At 39.8% G+C, this 18,906-nt stretch overlaps 1 protein-coding gene and 1 long non-coding RNA gene across 5 annotated transcripts; one reads left to right on the plus strand and one right to left on the minus strand.

The window, feature by feature from the left end:
• Window positions 1-1,078: 1,078 nt before the first annotated feature.
• LOC120747489 (spindlin-1-like) lies at window positions 1,079-18,026 on the plus strand. Of its 4 annotated transcripts, none has more exons than XM_040053402.1 (8): window positions 1,080-1,242; window positions 7,142-7,245; window positions 8,744-8,839; window positions 10,964-11,012; window positions 11,121-11,256; window positions 12,095-12,212; window positions 12,321-12,554; window positions 14,068-18,026. In XM_040053402.1, exons 3-8 carry the CDS (start codon window positions 8,800-8,802, stop codon window positions 14,265-14,267), a joined length of 777 nt encoding a protein of 258 aa, XP_039909336.1. In that variant the 5' UTR covers window positions 1,080-1,242; window positions 7,142-7,245; window positions 8,744-8,799; the 3' UTR covers window positions 14,268-18,026. The 4 variants fall into 4 exon arrangements, with proteins under 4 accessions (XP_039909338.1, XP_039909336.1, XP_039909337.1 ...); XM_040053403.1 differs by lacking the exon at window positions 1,080-1,242 and adding an exon at window positions 1,249-1,554; XM_040053404.1 differs by lacking the exon at window positions 7,142-7,245 and having other exon boundaries at window positions 1,079-1,242.
• Window positions 10,001-10,455, minus strand: LOC120747496. Its single transcript, XR_005699135.1, has 2 exons — window positions 10,321-10,455; window positions 10,001-10,081 (listed from the first exon to the last, which is right to left on the minus strand). It is a non-coding gene; the product is annotated as an uncharacterized LOC120747496 (long non-coding RNA).
• Window positions 18,027-18,906: the final 880 nt, after the last annotated feature.

Raw genomic sequence — 18,906 nt, forward strand, 5'->3', positions numbered from 1 at the left:
TGCGCCAGTCGGTGTACTTGAATTTCCTCTCGGTTGCACTATTTGGCAAAAGGAGTGAGGGGCGGGGAGAGAGAGTGAGAAGAGTGAAGGCAGCAGCAATACCGCCGGAAGTGTGGCTCTGGAGTACAATAAAGGCTTTATTCTCGCCTGTATGACTATTAAGTTAAATTAAATAAATTGATAGGAAATTAGATTTTTTTTTGACATATGAAAATTAAGAAAAAAATACCTTTGTGAAATAAATATAGAAGGACTATGAGTAACAGCTTCTCCTTTCTTTAAATGCTTTTGATATGATTTGAATTTGCTGGTGTTGTAATAATATTTTGTATGATTCAAGTTCAATATGTGAGTGTCTTTCCTATGCAACCTCAGAAAATAAAGAATATCATGTCTATGTCTTGCAAAGTTAACTATAAGTTTTATCTATAAATTTACCTTTTCTTTTTCTCTGACTATTTTTTTCTTAGAAAATTTATGTTTTTTCACCATAAAGTTGCAATTTCTTCCTTGCACATTTTCCTGTTTTTTCCCCTTAAACTTTGTCATGAATTTACTTAGTTTTTTTTCTCAAGTTACCAATTTTCTTTCATAAATTTGGCAGATTTCTTTTCTTATGAATTTTCCTGTTTGTAAAACAGGAAATTTGTCTGTGTTTTGTTGTCAACGGTTTTCTCATTAATGTACCATTCTTCTAATAAGTTTGCAGATTACTTGTAAATGTCCCCCTTTTTTGTAATGAATTTGACACTTTTCCACATTCATATTCCTACATTTTCTCCCTAGTGTGTCAATTTCTTTTACTTCTCTTATAAATTGGCCTTTTCTCATAAATATGGCTGTTTTTTCCTGCAAATGTGCTTATTTTTCTTATACATGACCCAAACACAATTCATGAAAATTTGTTATTTTCTACTAAGTTACTACTAACTTTTCCAGCTTGGTCTCTACTTGTCCAGCCCCTAATTTTTAGCTATTTATTTATTTTTAATTCCTCCAGTGGCACCAATAACTGTGGTTAAAGTTTTGCGCGTCTTTCTTTTGGGCGCTTTTATTATGGAAGGCTTGACCGGAAACATGGCGCCTGGCCGCCTTTAGCTTATCTCTTCGTGGTGAGATGGCCGTGGAGTCTCAGAGGTTCCTGTGAAGTCGAAACGGGCTCTGTGGACAGACAGCAGGAGGCGAGAGAAAGTCCCTCGTTCACGGTCCTCTTCGGCCTCCGTGTTTTAAATGATATCAACGGTAAGACGGAAACAAACATGCACGTGTCTGCTAGCTACCTAGCTAGTTAGCGCGCAGGTAAACAAGCAGAAACAAAAACACCGTGAGCGCTCGTTTTGTTGGTTACGTTCTCCCGCCGAGGGGGAGGGGCGGGGGGGAGCAGCAGCGGCAGACTGGGTTAGGTCCGTCTGCCGCCGCTGCTGCTGCTGCCTTTCTGTCTGGGACACTGCTGCCTTTTCCGCAGAAATGCCTTTCCCGGACGCCCCCTTGTCTTCCGCAACTCTGAGGCCCCTATCCGCCCCTTTCCCCTCTCATCTGGAGCTCTAAATAATAGTGAGTATAAAAGAAACCGAGCAACATGGCTGACGCTGGCCCCGCAGAACCTGCTTGGTCGTTTTGTCAGTGCAGATGATGACTGTATGATGATTATTGTGTACATATTTTTTCTAACTGAGCAGATTAGCTCGATGCTCATCAGACTCCCTTGCAGAGAATAAAGGAAGAGGTGTGGGGGCTCGTGCTGCTGCTGCCATGCTGCAGATTAAAAACAGTGTTTGTAAGTCAGCCTCTGGGTTTGCTGCATTGTCTCAGTCAAATGCAGCCAATAAAGTAATTGGTTTTGCATGTTACTGGAAGCGGATTTAAATCCTCCAGCCTGATGGTAGCTACGCCCCCTGTGCCAACTTGTAACCAAATCAAAGCAAAGGTCACCTGGAGGCTGGTCCCCCAGGTGAAGCTGTAGCTTACCTGCTGTTGCTTCCCTCACTGAACAGAAAATCAGTAAGGTTTGGGAGTGAATGTGTATTTTTGTCTTTGTCTTTTTGTTTTCTTAGCACCCCAGTGAATGTTAAATATTTGATTTTCCAGTCCTGCTTTTTTGTGCAACCTGAAGGTGACACCGACTCTACCTAACACCACCTTTTAGTTTCTCTATTTCTATTTTAATTTTAGCCTACCTGTGTGTCTCTCCTGTTGTTTATCTGCTCTGATGTATTTTTGCACTAGTAAGCCAGTCACTGCACCTCCTCCTCCCTCTTCCTTTTCTATTTTATGTCAGGGTCCAGACCTCCAGTGCTGAAAAATGAAGCAAAAAAACAAAACAAAACAACAACCCTGCAGTTCCTCTAATGGCCACTAGAGGCTCCAACAGTTGTTAAAGCTGTTAAAATGGCCAACTTTACAGTTTACAAATTTTCTTGAAGCCAGTAGTGTCGTGGCTACTTTGTGCACTTAGCAAGTGAAAGGTTGCTAAGCTCAAAGCTAATATGCTTTAATGTTGCTACAGTCACCTGTTTCAGCATTCACCTGTCTGTCAAAGAGGCCATGCCCCTAACTTTAAACCTCAGCAAAATCACAACAGGTGACTTATATAAACGTTATGTAGACTGTATAGTTGCCATGCAGGTGGAAAATATCCATAAAGACCAAAACTGTTTTATCAGGTTGCAAACATTTTAACACGATGGTCTATGAGGACTGACTCTGTTGTAACTAGCCTCTAGTGGGCATTAGAGGAATTGCAGTTTTTGACACTTCCACGTTACATCATTGTTATCATTGTTATCATGGACAATGATGTCCCATTGTCCATGGGACATCATTGTCAGTGATGCCTGTAGTCTGTAACACAAGCTGACAGAGGTCAGTGATGATCATACAGTCGCCCTTCTGGTGTTTATTAATGAAAGAAAACAATTTAAAAAAACATGAAGAAAATGAATAAATTATATAAAGTCAGCATAATAAGAATCTAAATGAGTGGCTATGCCGTCAAAGACACCAGAACACCAAACCTGCCAGAAACCTTTTTGAGCTCAGTGTTACACTGTTTAAAAGCACATGTTAGGGAAACTCTAGATTTATTTTACTTTCTGAATCACGACCCTGAAGAACAGTTTGGGCAGTGCTGGGACTTGATGTAATCCAGATGTTTTGGGAGGTGAAAGAACCCCAGAATTCCTCCATAGATTTTTCTAGTCTGGGTTTCCTTACGGTACCCCTACAGAGTGTGTGAGTACTCGTATTACTGTTGTTGTGGAGACGGATCTGTTCACGCAGTCACATTGCGGGGATGTGCAGCTCTTTCCAGTCCCCGTGAGCTCAGGTGTTAAATCTTTAAGGTTCACACTTGGTTACGGGTTAAGCTCGGGAATGTTGTCAGCCCTGATGGGGTAATTCTCCAGGAAATGAATGCAAGTGAGCTATTAGTTGGACCGAATGACGCTGATTCGTTGCTGTCCAGATTTCCTCTTCCCCTCAGGACGGCAGATGACTAATCCTGTGTTGCTCCAGGCAACGAGAGGAAAATCACCACCAGCTGCAGCCAAGCACTGCAGAGCGTCTCTGGTGTTTCTGGTGGGTTAGTCTCCTCTGCAGGTGAGCGGGAGCGTGTTTGAACATCTGCTCTGCTGATAAAACCATCAGAAAACCCGTTTTTCTTTCCTCGCTAGTTCTGCTGCCCAGCACCAAACCATTTGCTCTCTTATTGTGAAACGTGTGCTGATGGATCAACCCAACGAGTGAGCAATCAGTAGTGAAGGAAACATACAGCCTCTGAGGCCGGTTTCACAAAGATGGAGCTTGATTATGGTTGATTTAAAACGAATAGAATACCTTCATACTGAAAGAACACATCCAGCTGCTTACCCCAGTAGAAAATGTTGGTTAGAAGAAGAGGAAGCTCACAGGGAACGCTTCAAACGATTAAAAATGGTGCTGAGGTTATGTGGTGGGGTTTTTGTATTTTTTTGTTTCTGTGGATAGATCGTGAACAGGATGTCAGCAGTCAGATTCGGGCAGTTTAGTAGTAAATCATGGCATTAATTTTTGCTAAAGTGGGCGTTTATAGAGATTCTCAATGGCTCATTCTTCTGCAGAAGTATACAGCGTGGAAACGTTGGGCAATGTTAAATAAAATGTATAAAATCAGATTGCTGTTTTTAAACAAAGTCAACATCTGGCTTGTTAGCTCGTTAGCTTTCACGCGTCTGTTATTTCACTGATGGCCTCAAAATTATTTGAAATTTCAAGGAAATTTGCGATAATGATGTAAATAGGTAAAAACAAATACTGAACAATATTTTTGTGTGATTGCAGCTTCCAGGCAGCAGCGTTACTGTGTTATAGCAGTGATGAAGCATAAGTCAAATAACAGTCAATAACAGAAGTTGCCTACGTTGTGTTTTCAATGGAAACTTTAAGTAAAAGTATAGTAAAACTGCTTAATACTTAGAGAATAATAATAATTCAGGTAGTGTAACCTTCACATAATGAAACTGAAAAATATTTTGTACCTGGGATGTTTCCTGTTAACCAGTTACTTAAAGCCCTCCTTTTCTACCATGCAACTGCATCAGTAATTTGGTGCAGCAAGCGAGTGCTCCGTTGTTTATTATTAGTCATTTGTTTATGCTAATAACATAAACAAATGTTATTAGCATTTATTTATGGAGGCTGAGACGCTGCTCTCGCTCTCACGGATGTCTGAAGTTTCGTTTTATGTTTAAGGGAACATAAACTCATACCACCTTTATATTATATGACCTTTTTGTAATCACTTTAAAATTTATAGCAGTATTATTGTAGACTGCATCATGTGTCACAGCCCTAATTTTTATTTATTTATTTATTAACCTTTATTTAACCAGGAAGATCCCATTGAGATTAAAAACCTCTTTTTCAAGGGAGACCTGGCCAAGATAGGCAGCAGCAGATGTCTCACAGTTACAGAAATTACTCAAACACAGGCAGCAACAACACACATGCAACAATAAGTGAGAGAATACAAATGAAATAAAATAAAATTCAAATAAAAATAAAAAAGTCAGTTAAAATGACAATCAATCTAATTGAAACAGTTGCATGTTATGGACTTGGCCTCAAGGATTCGTAGTTTGGATTTAAAAGCACTTAATGAAATGAATTCAGTCATTTTCCATTCCTTCTGCAGTTTGTTCCAAGCCGAGGGTGCTGAATGGACAAAAGCTCTTTTACCAAGTTCAGTTCGGGCAAATGGAACAGAAAGCAACAAGTAGCCATGCAGACGAAGAGAATACCGACCAGCATGTTTCATTACAAGCAGGGAACATATATAAGAAGGCAGCAACCCAAGTATTGCCTTATATATAAAACTGTATAAATGAGAGTTCCTCCGACTTACCAAAGCAGGCCATCCTACCTGAGAGTATAACTCACAGTGGTGAGTCTGAAATTTACGGTTAGTGATGAACCTCAGAGAAGCATGATACACAGAATCAACCAGTCGAAGACATTGAGCAGAAGCATTCATATATAGAATATCACCATAATCCAGCACAGGCGAGAATGGTGCAGCAACAAGCCGCTTCTTTGTATTAAAAGAGAAACACAACTTATTTTGAAAATAAAATCTCAATTAGCAGTCACTTCAATTGCTCGCCTCAAAGCAGGGAAAAGTTCATGTCACAACCAGTTATTTTGCAGCTCAACCACCAGGCCTGAAGTAGATTCGAAAAATCGTTGTCAAGATCGATGAAGAAGCGAGGGATGGACAGACGTACAGAGATTTCCCACGTTGTTGGGAAGATGGCAGTGGAGTTCAGTCGGGGCAAGTCTTGAAGGTGTAGGTTTGAAGTCTTGAGCACAGCAGACAGTGAGCAGTTAGGGGGTCAGATGTGATACGTAACAACCCGCATACAGATAAATAATACACTGCAGGCCTTCCTCCCAGGCTCCACTGATTAATAATTGAAGTCTCATGTTCAGGACATGAAACCTGCTCTCTCTTTTCCAACGTGAGATACAAGGTGCAGCGTGGCCTGTTGCCAGTTAGGAAAAAATATGTAATATTCAAGGAAAAGCTTTTGTAGTGCATGTATAGAGGTAGGTCTTTAATTCTAATTACTGATTTGACCAGTTCCCGCCTGATGGTGGATAAATGAACGCTTGTGTTGTCAGTTTTCAGATCAGGATATTGACTAGAGGTTTCACGATCTTTCGTCATCTTCAAGTGTTTGACAGTCAGGCGGCGTGCCGTGTCTAATTTAGGCATGTCTGTGAGCAAGGCGGTTAACCACCGACTGGTTGTTCTTGCAGAAACCGAGTTTGTGTGTTGGTTCAAGCTCCCGTCTGATGAATAAAACAAAGTTAAGAGGGTCTGATAAATATTGCAGCCTGCGATCAGAGTTCAGGGCCGATGCTCAGTTTGGATGGCAGATTCATCTCTCTGTCCCTTAAACCTGTTCTGACTATCCTGTCCCTCACCTGGAATTTGCTATAAATCAATAAAATCTGAGGGAACAGGTGTGCTTTGAAGATGGCTGTCAAATGGAAGACTTCTAGTAACTACCAAATTTACAAAACTTTCACTGGTGGATTTTAATTACGTGTTTAAGTAAAATTGTCACAGTTTATCACAGAAAATTAGTTTGAAGTACCGACTTACTATAATCATGTAAGTCAAGATCCATTGACATGCTTCTTTTTATTTAATATTTTAGGGTTTTGTGGCTGTTTATTTTTCTTTGAAGGCGGTATTGAGATTGTTCGTGGGTCAGCTCTGGCTCTTGGGTGTGTCCCGATGCTTTTGCCTGAATGTAATCTTCCATATTTTGTCTAGATTTCACTTTTTAAGGTTTTTCTACTTTGTTATTTGTTTTTATTCGCGATATTCTGCAGTCATGCAGATGTTGTCGGGTCTGTTGTGGTAAACTGAGAGCCGAGCCCGAAGGCAACGCCGTCAATTTACTGGTCGATCTGTCAGACCTTAACAGAGAGAGAATTTAAATATGAAGATGTTATTGTGATGTGATCACAGCATGAAACTTCATTATGACACATGTCATTTACTGTAACATCAAAAACATTTAGGGTTATTTTCTGAGTTAATGCGAGAAAGCCATCGGTGCTGAATAATTGTTTAATGAAATGATTTCTGTCACAGGTTTGAATCTGGTTTTGCTGAACAGGGTTGAGGAAAACGAGCTCCAGGTCCTGGAAAGCGACCTGCTGAACCGCTCATCAACTGTGCTGAATACTGCAGACCGGGTAACCACTGCACAGCCTCATTAACCGCCTCAGTTTGTCTCTACTTTGGTGTAATTTTAAAGCCATTATGTGATGATAATTATAACACTAATTTTTTGTTGGGTCTTTGTGGATTGATGATGCACATTCAGTCGTGTGTGAAAGAAAGTTTCCACAGGACTCTCTGCAGCTCTGTGAAAAACTAAGTGCGTCCTGTGATTCAGAGGCTTGTAGACTCACCTTTAGCAGGAGTAACCTGAAGTAATGTTTGACTATCAGTCCCTCATGTTCTTGTGGAGGAATTTTGACCCACACTTCTTATGACGTTGCTTCAGTTTATTGATGTTTGCAGGCATTTGTTGTTTCACGGCTCTCTGAAGGTCCCACCACAGCATTTCAGTCAGGTTGAGGTCTGGACTTTAACTGGGCCATTGCATCACCTCGATTCTTTTTCGGCCATTTTGTTGTTGATTTGTTCCTGTGCACACTTGAGTGCTCCAGACCAGAAAACTCACAAAATATCCAGTTTTGGACCATTCTGTTTTTGATTAACAACACCTTGATGCTACTTACCCTCCTAATTCCTATGCAAGCACTTAGGGTGAATTTCGTTTTTCACAGGACTGTAAAACTGGCTGACATCCAGCAAAGACAACAAGTTAATCTTACAGTATTTAACAGAAATTAGTGTTTTTTTGTCATTTCTGACATTTGACAGAAAAATCTCTCTTAATCCTAAGGAAATGAAACCCCAATTTAATAAAGCTTGTCACCAATCATATTGGTGATTTGAAGTTTCTATTTAGTAGAAAGTGGGATGTTATTTCATAGATTTGGACCACACTCATCCTCAGCTTCACATGTAAGAATACTTTAGTTGTGTCCCATCATCTTTCTGATTCTTACGTCTGGGATCTGGTTGCATAATTGTGTGCTTATTAAACATTTTGTCTTCCGTGAACAATACAAATGAAAACAGTCATGGTATCAAGGTGCCGAGCCTCTAGGTGTAAGTGTGTGCACCATAGATAAAGAGCTTAAGGAAGGAAGAAAAGACTGAGGCTGTGTGCGAGTGGGTGTGTGATTGGATGAAGTGTATAGTGATTTGAGCTGAAGGAAAAAGTTCAGTATAAAAATGTCACTTCACCTCTTCCTCCCAGTGCACATAATATTTGATACCAATTTGATACATGTTCTATGTATGTAAAGATATGTGCATGTATTATACAGGCAATAGTAGTTAGCGCAGCCTGATCAAGGAGTATTATATTTAGTATTAAAATGTTTAAGCAGTTAAATGGGGTCAGAGTTGTTGAGTTCCCCCCCTGCATCTGGTCTTTGTGCCCCACCAAGCTCTACTTGTGTTGGACCTGTTTGAATGGAAAATTCCCAAAACAGAAAGGCTCTGACATCATGTTTTGTTGATCATGTACAAACATTTTCCACCACTAGATGTCAGTAAAGTCGCAGATAATAACTCCTCTGTGTTTTGTTTTGTTTTGTTTTTTGTCCTTGGCAGGTTTGAGCTGTAGCTGTGTGGCCGGGCAGCCTGGCTGCCCCCCTGCCTCCAGATGAATGAAGAACACTCCGGGACACAGAGACACAGCTGATACAGGTCAGGACGCCCTCACTGCCCCGACACACACTGCTGCACAGAAATAGTGTTTGTTTTCTGTTGCATTTCCAGTCAAGTCCAGTGTGTTAGAAATGAATGCAGATAGTTGACCAGTCTTAATTATACCTCGTAAGACCTGTCATTCAAATCCAAAGATGGTTGTAGTGGTGACTTAGAGATACTGACAACTGCAAGCAGCAGTGATGAGTAGAAATTCCTGTTGTACTTTTAATGAAGTCAGCCTGAGTGGTGCATGCATTGCTGCTGCACTGTGGTACAAAGTCTCTGTGGGCCACACAGCCACAAAGAAATTGACAGTCATGCAGAAGTGCATGACGGTGAACTCACTGTGAAATGATGAAGTTCATGAAACTTAGAGACTCACAGAAACTATAACACGCCTCTTTGGGTTAGGCGTGTTTGGATCTCAGAGGGTTCATTCATTTAAAATCTCCTTGAAACTTGCTGCTTGCTATTTATCTGTCTTGAGGTTGGGGGGGGTCAAAACTTACACAGGGCAGACGGCAGAGTAGTAGGCTGACAGTCACAGTGCTAACAGAGAGATGTTGACAACCACACACTGTCAAATCCACTGCAATGGCCTGTCTAGAATCGCTCAGTGATATAAGATGCATAATTTTGGATTGTGGGAGGAAGGCGAAGTATCTAGAAAGAATCTGTGAAGAAATGACCCGGTGGCAAGCTTTGACGTGACATCATATCACAGTTTGAAACAGCAGTGTTGAAGGGTTAGCAAAGACTTTACCATGTAAAAGCAGTTCAGGAATCTAGCCTACTTAAATTAGGGAACAAAGGTGGAGCGCTATCAGCTGAAAATGAGTGATCATCGCATTTTCTTCTTTAGGCTACGTCCACACGTACACGGGTATTTTTGAAAACGCAGATTTTTCTATACGTAAATGCCATTTTGGGTCACTGAAAACAGAATTTTTTAAAAACTCCTGCCAGGCTGGAGATTTTCAAAAACTGTTTTTGCGTTTACGTGTGGACGAGGAATACGGAGATTCAGTCACACAATGTCAAAGGTGTGCGCCGTTTTTCACGTCCCAGCGTGCGCGTAATTGTTTACATGAGATGAATTTCTTCAATGGCGGACATAAACAAAATACTGTTGCTCTTAATCTTACTATCTGCAGTTTCACACGCTTACATACACACACGCAGTTACTGCCCCTCCAGTTAGAAAGACAGAGGCGTCAGAGTGAACTTCGGACGTGGCTTCTACATTCAACACAGACACTCTCACAACCCAAATCCTGATGTTGGTTTTGAATAAATTAAATTAAAAAAAAAAAAAAAATCTATGTATGCTGTATGCATTTTGCTCTTTCCTAAGTTGTGAGTCCACACAACACTCAAAATACTGTCTTTAGTTATTAATATTTGAAATGATGAAGGCACTTGAAAAGTAACACCTAATTAGCTGCCTTTCCAGAAAAACAAAAACTTTTCGTTAATACTTAAGGTTTTGTGAGGGTACAAAACCCTGTTTACTCTTTCCCTCCCAGGCTTCTAGACTTCTGATTGGCCAACATTTTGTTTTTAGTGTTTACATGTGGATGGAGATATTTTTTCAAAACTGCACATGTGGATGGGATTTAAAAAAACAACAACAAAAAAACGAAAACAGAAAATCTCAGTTTTCAAATTTTTTTTAAAAAAAATCCACCTTTACAGATAGATAGGTCTTTTGTTTTGTTGGTTTGCCCTCTTCTGGCTATAAATGCAGTCTTTGGATGGTTCAGTTCTAATCGAATGTGATTTTTTTGTTGTTGTTTTTTTTGTCCAGTTTTAAAAGCATTAGAGCAGAAACACCAGTTTTCTTTCAGAGGAGGTTGATGAATGCTCAGAGCTGGTAATAACTGTGGCTTCCCGAGTCTACATCAGAAGACGTGCTGTTTGTTACAAAGTGATGCAGCAGTATGTGAGTCAGTGCCTGGGCGTTTTTCCACCTTAATTCAAATGTCTCTAATAAAGGCGAGCAGTAACAGGAAATATCCAGGACTTGCAGTAAATAGGCTGGAACACATAAAACCATCACCATTTTATATGAGCAGGAAGCTGCCGTTTGGTAAATGATCTGTATCGTGCGTTTCTCCTCAGGGCATGCAGGTGTTTCTGCCAATATGATGAAGAAAAAGAACCCGCACAAGTGAGTAAAGACGTGCTGCGGCTCATTTATTTTTATCCGGCCTGAATATTTGCTCTCGTGTGCAACTTTTAAGGGCAGGGAGCATTGATTGTATTGTTTTGCATAAAGGAAGCATAAGAGCAGCCTCGGCCCGCCCACCAAAGTCCTGTCGCAGCCTCGACGCAACATCGTTGGCTGCCGGATCCAACACGTCTGGAAGGAAGGAGGAGGACATGTGATCTGGAAAGGAACTGTACTCGACCAGGTAACCAGAGGTTTCTATAAACTGTCCAATCATATGTCACTACATTCTGTCTGTATACACCTGAGCTCACTTTCTTCTGTGTTAAAGATATAAAAGAACAATGTGACCACTCTGATACCACCAATTTTGAAGCTTCAGTGTTAACGTATTGGCAGCTGCCATGTTATTTTTTTTTGATAGCCAGAATTGACCTTAACTGGAGCTAATGCTGGCTTGCTTGGTTAGCATTGCACAGAGAGATGCCTGCAAATGAAATACTTGGATTTCACTCACCAGAACTAGAGCACACTAATGGGTGGTCTGTTTGTTATTTATTGTTGCTACTTACTTCTGAGGTAACTGCGAGACAGAAACTACACACCCTATAGAGAGGTGTATTTCAGTGACTTGAATTACTTAAGACAGGGGTGGGCAACTCCAGGCCTCAAGGGCCATTGTCCTGCAGGTTTTAGATCTCACCCTGGGTCAACGCACCTGAATCAAATGATTAGTTCATTACCAGGCCTCTGGAGAACTTCAAGACATGCTGAGGAGCTAATTTAGCCCTTTGAATCAGCTGTGTTGGATTAAGGGCACATCTAAAACCTGCAGGACATGGACCCGTGAGGCCTGGAGTTGCCTATACCTGACTTAAGGTAAAGATCAACAGAGTGGCAAAGCATTTCCTAACTTACATAATTAATTAGTAAACTATTTAAAAAAAACTGCAGTTTTAGGCACTTGGCCTTAATTTTTCTGTTGCTGTCATATTATTAAATATTATTATGATGTTACTGTTGCATTAATTTATGAGGTTGTGTGGACACAAGCACAAAAATTGGGTATTTGTGTCCCACAGGTGCCTGTGAACCCGTCTCTCTATCTGATAAAGTATGATGGATTTGACTGTGTTTATGGTTTGGAGCTTCATAAAGATGAGAGGGTTCAGGGACTGGAAGTGCTCCCCGACAGACTTGGTAAGGCTGAACATAATTTAAACCCTTTTATTTTTCTTCTTCGTCTAAAGGACACAGCAGACATGTAAACAAGTAACATGCATCGTGATTTCATTTTGACCCCATCAGCTAAGTCCCGTCTGACAGACGTCAACCTGGCCGACGCCATGATAGGTAAAGCGGTGGAGCACATGTTTGAGACGGAGGAGGGTCCGAAGGAGGAGTGGAGGGGTATGGTGCTGGCCCGGGCTCCCATCATGACCAGCTGGTTCTACATCACCTACGAGAAAGACCCTGTCCTGTACATGTACCAGCTGCTGGACGACTACAAAGAAGGAGACCTGCGCATCATGCCCGACTCTAGTGAGTGAAATTAATTTTTAAAGAGACTCTGCCGAGCATTTGGATCATATTTGCATATGTTGTCCACATTAAAGGCCATTTTCTGTTTAAATAAAATGAAAGTTGATGTGCTTTCTATGTGGTAAGGATCGTATTCTAAATGAACTATTCTATATTTTCTAATATTTCTGCTTTTAATTTCGTCTAAAAGTTGTGCTGCACAGTCTCACCTCCATACATTATATATACATTGGTTAGCTGCAGTTGTTGGGCAGCAATTGGCTTTTGGGAGAAATTGTCCATCCCCATTCATGCTGTTCTTATTCATGGACTGTAGAAAAAAAATGCACTTTTATCAAAGCTTCTTGCGTACAACTAGTTTTTGTAAAGTAATCTTGAAGGATTACTTGTGTAAAGGGTCAGATTTACCCCTAACAGTAACCTAACCAAGCACAGTACTGTGCAGAAGTCTTGCTTCAACCCTAATTTATTTATTTATTATTTTTAACTACATGGCTTTTAAGGAGGCAGACTTTCTTTTGATTTTTGAAAAAGCGGTTTTCAGCAGTAGTTCTTCATCATGACATCTTTTCATCTTTTGACATCGGAAACTTCTTCAAATATCTGAAAAAGACTATAGACACGAGATAAACAGTAACTGAACATCATGTCCTCGAGGAATAAAATCCAGCAAAGACCTGACACATGATGTTAGAGATATATCTGGAGCTTCAGGTGTTTCATCTATTGTTTACTGAAGCCTCATCAGAATTGATTTAAGTGGAAGGATGGCTGTCAAGAAGCCATTCTTACTGAAGGGAAACGGGGAGACACATTACACAACAACTGAACTGAAAATCAGTTGCAACAGCTCTGACGGAGTGATGAATCTAAATTTGAAATATTTTGGTTCAACTTATTGTCAGTGTGTACAGAGGAGGTTGGGAGAGGTACAACAGTGAGCCATGTAAAGCATGGTGGAGCCTCTGTCATGGTTTGTAACTGGACATCATGGAATCATGAATCCAGACAAATACCATTAGATTTTGAATCACCATGCAATAACATCTGGAAAGCAATGATCCCAAATACACTGCCAATGCAGTAAAAGGATTGGCACATGGATAGAGAAACACACAAAGGAACATAATGAGTCACTATCAGGCCTTCCATAGAGCCTGGCCTAAACCTGACCCAAAGAGTAAGTGAGAATAAAAAGCCCATAGAACTGAAACTATACAGCAGATGGAGAAAAAGTAAAACTAAGTGCAAAAATAAATGTCCAAATAGACTTCATGTCCACTCCTATTAGCGGGAGTTTGTAGGTCTTTAAAGTGGAACAGTAATTTCTGTCTCAGTGTTAGGACCGATTTAAAATGATAAACTGTGAGTTATGGGTGCAACCTCAACATTGCAAAATGGACTAAAACCTTAAAATGCAAACATGTTGGTGAATCTGTAACATTTTTACCCATTTAAGAAAACAAACAAACACACACATCTGTTTTAGCACCTGTCTCACTTTCTCCTGCAGATGACAGCGTCCCAACAGAGAGGGAGCCAGGCGAGGTGGTGGACAGTCTGGTGGGTAAACAGGTCGAGTACGCCAAAGAGGACGGCGGCAAACGAACAGGCATGGTCATCCACCAGGTAGAGGCCAAGCCGTCCGTCTACTTCATCAAGTTTGATGATGACTTCCTCATTTATGTGTATGACCTGGTCAAAACTTCGTAAGACTGTGGATTTCCTGAAGCCCACCCAAACCCAGTGAGATGGAAAGAAAATGCAGCACACGTCAAGACATCTGAAGCATTTAACCCGGACTTGTTCTTCGGACCATCAAAGATGAAAATAAAGACTGAAAAGAAGATTTTTCACAGCGGGAAATTAGAACAAAGGCTGTTTTTGCGAGTCAACTTGTTTCTCTGCAGGAAAGTTTAAAATGGAAAAAAGACCTTCTTTAAACCCTTAAAATAATAGGAAAAAGTTACCTTTAATAGGTCTAAAAGCTTTTGAAGCCCTGTGTTACATTTCTGGAAAAAAAGAAAGTTATGTAAAAGATCAATTTTAGATTAGAAAATAATACAACATGGATTAGATTCAAGAAGAGGCTTCCTTTTTTTCTTTTTTTCTTTTTTTTTTGTACTAAACAGCGATCTTGTGAATAGATCAATAGTAGCCATCTCTTTTTTGTTTGAGCATTTAAAGATTCTTCTGGAAAGATTTCTGTGTCATGTTTTCTACTGAAGCTCACCTGGCCACAGAAAAACAAGCAGACTCCCAGTGAAGAAATGTAGCCTGAAGCCGGTTGTTGGAAGGGACTTGACTAGAAATCAACAAATCAAACAGACTAGAAGATGAAGATGATGATGATTATGATGAAGATGATAAAGCAGAAGAAGGATTCTTGGACTGGAACATTTCTAGTCACGATGAAGGAGGAGTTGGTGTTTGGACTCAGACGCCACATCTCAGTGTTGACGATAACTTCTCCATCTGCCTAGCATTACCATGTATGGAAGCTCATTTCTGCCATGATTAAAAAATACTCATGCTAAAGGCAGTATTACAATATTTCTAAGTAAAAATTATGACGCCCTAAATCCGAATAATCAGATAGTTTTGAAGGGTAGCTAGATGCGCCGTTTGGTATACGCGTCACTGAATCATGAATTCATACATTCGCATTTCTGTGTGAATATGCAGAATTTGTAGTTCAGGCTCTGTTGGCCAGTAACAAAGGTAAACAGAGCAAAGCAAGTGAGGATTGTCTGACAGTGATTTAGAACATGACAGCCAGAAATGCTGGTTGTTCCCAGGGGTTAATTCAGCAAATACGTCCACAAACATCCAATCATTTTCACAATTTTACAAGTTTAGTTAGTTAGTTTAGTTGTTCAAAGAAAATGATAGGAAAAAAAATCAGAATCTTGACTATTTTTTTTAGATTCATTTCTGACATCAGTTTTATTTAATATTACAAACTTTTACAAACAAAGCCAAAAGTATTCACTTATTATGTTGATGTTGAACTAAGTAAACAGTATTTCATTTTAAGATCAGATTAAATAATACTTTGACTTGCTAGCTAATATTTAAACTAATGATATACAATCCTTGCTCAGTGAGATAAAATCTTTGACTTTAAAACAGGGTCATGTTTCATAAGTCTGACTAAGCAAGGCTTTTATTGTTGGTTAGTTTTTGTTGTATTTAAATGGTCATTTTTTTCTTGGTACAAATGGGCTTCCATACAACAGAACTCCATAAGACAGGAAGTGAAACAAACTGGTTCCATTTTGACAGTTTAATGTCAAAGCTGGACTTTGTAAAGCCCTGGAAACTGTTGGCCCAAACTTCATCCAAGCCGGGTGGTTTGGTGACATCTCTCTGAAAAAGGAACTGTTGAAAACATCAAAATGACCTTTGGAAATATCCTAAACGCCAATTTGTGGCCCATCTGATTGGATGAAGGAAAAACTACATTTTTTGTTTGGCTCTTGTACAGAGAAAACCAAGCTTATTTTCATCACATTGTGTGCTACTCACACAGACCCCATGTTTTAAAAAAAAAAAAAAAAAACTCCAGCAGTTCCAAACTGTGATTTAAAAAAAAAAAAGAAAAGAAAAAAAGTTTTTTGTTTTTGTTCTTTTTTTGCTTTCGTCTTTGCCAAAATCCCCCCTTCTTGTCGTGAAGTTGTTTGATGTTAAAGATGATTGCTTTTTGTTTTCTGTTTTTTTCTCGTGATTTCACTAAAGCCTTTGGATTTACTCTCGTGTTGTCTTTTCTAAGTCGTCAAAAAAAGAAGGAAAAATGGGGCCGAGAAAACGAAACTGAACCATGGCCAAAGCCCTTTCTGTCCTTTTGGAGTTTGTTTAAAAAAACAACAAAAAACAACAACAAAAAAAAACTTGTCATGGATAGCAGGCAAAGACCTGGCTGTGTCACTATTCATGGAAAAACAGACTTTGAGAGCAGAAAGCCTGACTTAATGCTCCTTAAACCTGAAAGGTTGGAGGCATGAAGAATGCTTCGTGGACACTTTGTATTGTGTGTTGGACTTTTGAAGTCACCAGAACGCACGAGGACAGACAGATTTGCTGTAGCGCTACAGTCATGTTTCCAACCTTGAAACCATTGGTGAGACCTGAAACTTCTGTCAAGAGCGCTGGGAGCCTAAATCCGGTTCACTTCCATGTTTGGCTTGATAACATTATAACTGAAAATATCCCAGTTTGTATTTACACACAAACCAAAAGATCACAGACTCTTCGTGGGCAGATCGGATCTTCTCCTGGACGTCTTGGAAAGAGCTTCTGTGGGTGCTCACGAGGTGATCCGGTCTGCTTCACAGCATGTATGCAGTAAGAGAGGACACAGTTGGTCGTGTTTAGTATATAAAGAGATTAACAGCCAGTGAAGGTTTGAATTTGTTTTGTCACAGATGTACTTTTTATTTTATTTGGATTTACTCCAGACTGAAGGTTTTCTAAAAACTACTGTTTATTGTACTTATTTGAACTTAAGTTAAAGGGAACCTATTCTGTTTATTGCTACTGGAGTCACTTTGTGTGATTCAGAATTATAAAATAATCCCTAAAAAGCAAGAAAACATCATTTATACTGCAGATTTCCCTCCACGAGGATGTGCTGGTTCTTGCCAAACCTCTGTACAGGCTGTGAATTTTAGCATGGGAAAAGAAAAACCGAGCAACAATAGCATAGTAAAAAATTATGAAACTCATAAGCTAATTCCATAACATACAAATTCAATAAAACAATTGAAAGCTTAAAATAAAGCATAATAATAATCAACTCTGTTTATCTGAAACAAACAGTTTTAGCTCCTCCCCTTTTCTGAATTGCCACTCTCCCTATACAGGTGGTTGGAGCTTCTGTTGTCAGATGACCATATTAGGGATATCCACTCTCTCTGACTTCATGCAGAGCCAAGAGTAGAAAAAAAACTGAGTTTAAAGCAGTCTGAAGTTTAAACTTTTGCCTCAGATTTATAAACAATAATGGTTTTGATAAGAAGTGCCACAATATAACACTACTGAACCGATAATGATCATAATCAGTATTTAAAAATAGCATTTTTATTGCATCACAAATGCACATATGATATTATCTTAAACAATCCAGGCTGACTGTAACGGTTTGCAGTTTATTTACTACTGCAGAAACAGCTCAACTGCTGTTGGCGTTCATGTTTCTGTTGCCATGGCAACTGCCCACTAATTGGGAGAGAGTCATTTCCCGCGCACACACACACACACACACACACACACACACACACACACACACACACACACACACACGAAAACCTCCCAAAATCAGACTGAGTCACTCCAGAGTCAAATCCTGAGGTGGTTTCTCAGGATTTGACCTTCTGCCAGCTGCTCCGTGAGCGTCTGTGCGTCTGATCGAGTCTGTTCAGTTTGGTGTTGAATTGTAGGTGTACACCTGTTATGGAAAGAAAAAAAAAAAAAGGGAAAAACATAATAGGTTCCCTTTAAAATACTTGAGTCTGTTCTGAGTCAGTGTTTTGTCATTCGTCTACATTTGTGGGATAAACTGGGATCTCCTACAGGCTGCTGTCAAAGCCGGTGAACTCCAAAAACGAGGGCAGCCAGCTGACTTGATTGCACTGTTCAGGCTGTTTGTGACGGTGGAAATGTGCTTGGATGCTTTGGCTGAATCGATGTACAGAACAGTTTTTCTTTGTGAAGCCTTCAGTGTGTGTACTTCCTGTAATGTAGTTAGTTGCAAAGGCAGATTAAAGCTCTTATTATTATTATAACCGTTCTTTAAAAAAAGAAAAAAGAAGACAGACCCTCTGTGAGGTCTGTAAGTCTCTGCACTTGTGTATCTGTTTTGTTTTTCATTGAAAAAGAAGTATGATTGTGATCATCTCAGCTGGCACTATTTTAATCAGTTAACTAAATAACGCGTCGTTGCTAAGACTCGACTCCCAGCCAGGTTATGTTGGTTCATTTTTGCTCTTATTATGATACCAGATTATTGTGGTTAATGTTGGAATGACATGGGCCTTCTATCATCCTTTTGCCTTGTATTGTTTGTTTTTGTATGTTTAAAAAAATGTATGTTAATAATTTTTATTGTTAATGGAAAACCTGACACGGTGTGCGTCGTCTTCTTTCTACCATCGTTCATTTTCCGGTGATTTAGAGCTCAGACTGAGCAATGAAGGTGTAGTGCTCACATGCTCCCGTGTGATTTAATTATAGTTCAAACAAAAGCAGAGCACTGTTTACCCAGAGAGCCACATCTCCATTTCATATATTTTTAAATGATTTTATTTTATATTTTTCACTCTGAAACATCAAATAGTCTAGCTCTTCAGATTGA

Source organism: Simochromis diagramma, unplaced genomic scaffold (assembly GCF_900408965.1).
Source record: "Simochromis diagramma unplaced genomic scaffold, fSimDia1.1 OVJJ01000596.1, whole genome shotgun sequence".
In the NCBI taxonomy this organism is placed as follows: domain Eukaryota; kingdom Metazoa; phylum Chordata; class Actinopteri; order Cichliformes; family Cichlidae; genus Simochromis; species Simochromis diagramma.

What these genes read in the sequence shown, in the direction of transcription:
- LOC120747489 (XM_040053404.1), top strand. Translation starts at nt 8,800, where the DNA reads ATGAAGAACACTCCGGGACACAGAGACACAGCTGATACAG. An exon ending in AAGAAAAAGAACCCGCACAA is followed by an intron (nt 11,013 to 11,120) that starts GTGAGTAAAGAC and finishes TTTTGCATAAAG; the next exon opens with GAAGCATAAGAGCAGCCTCG. An exon ending in GCGCATCATGCCCGACTCTA is followed by an intron (nt 12,555 to 14,067) that starts GTGAGTGAAATT and finishes TTTCTCCTGCAG; the next exon opens with ATGACAGCGTCCCAACAGAG.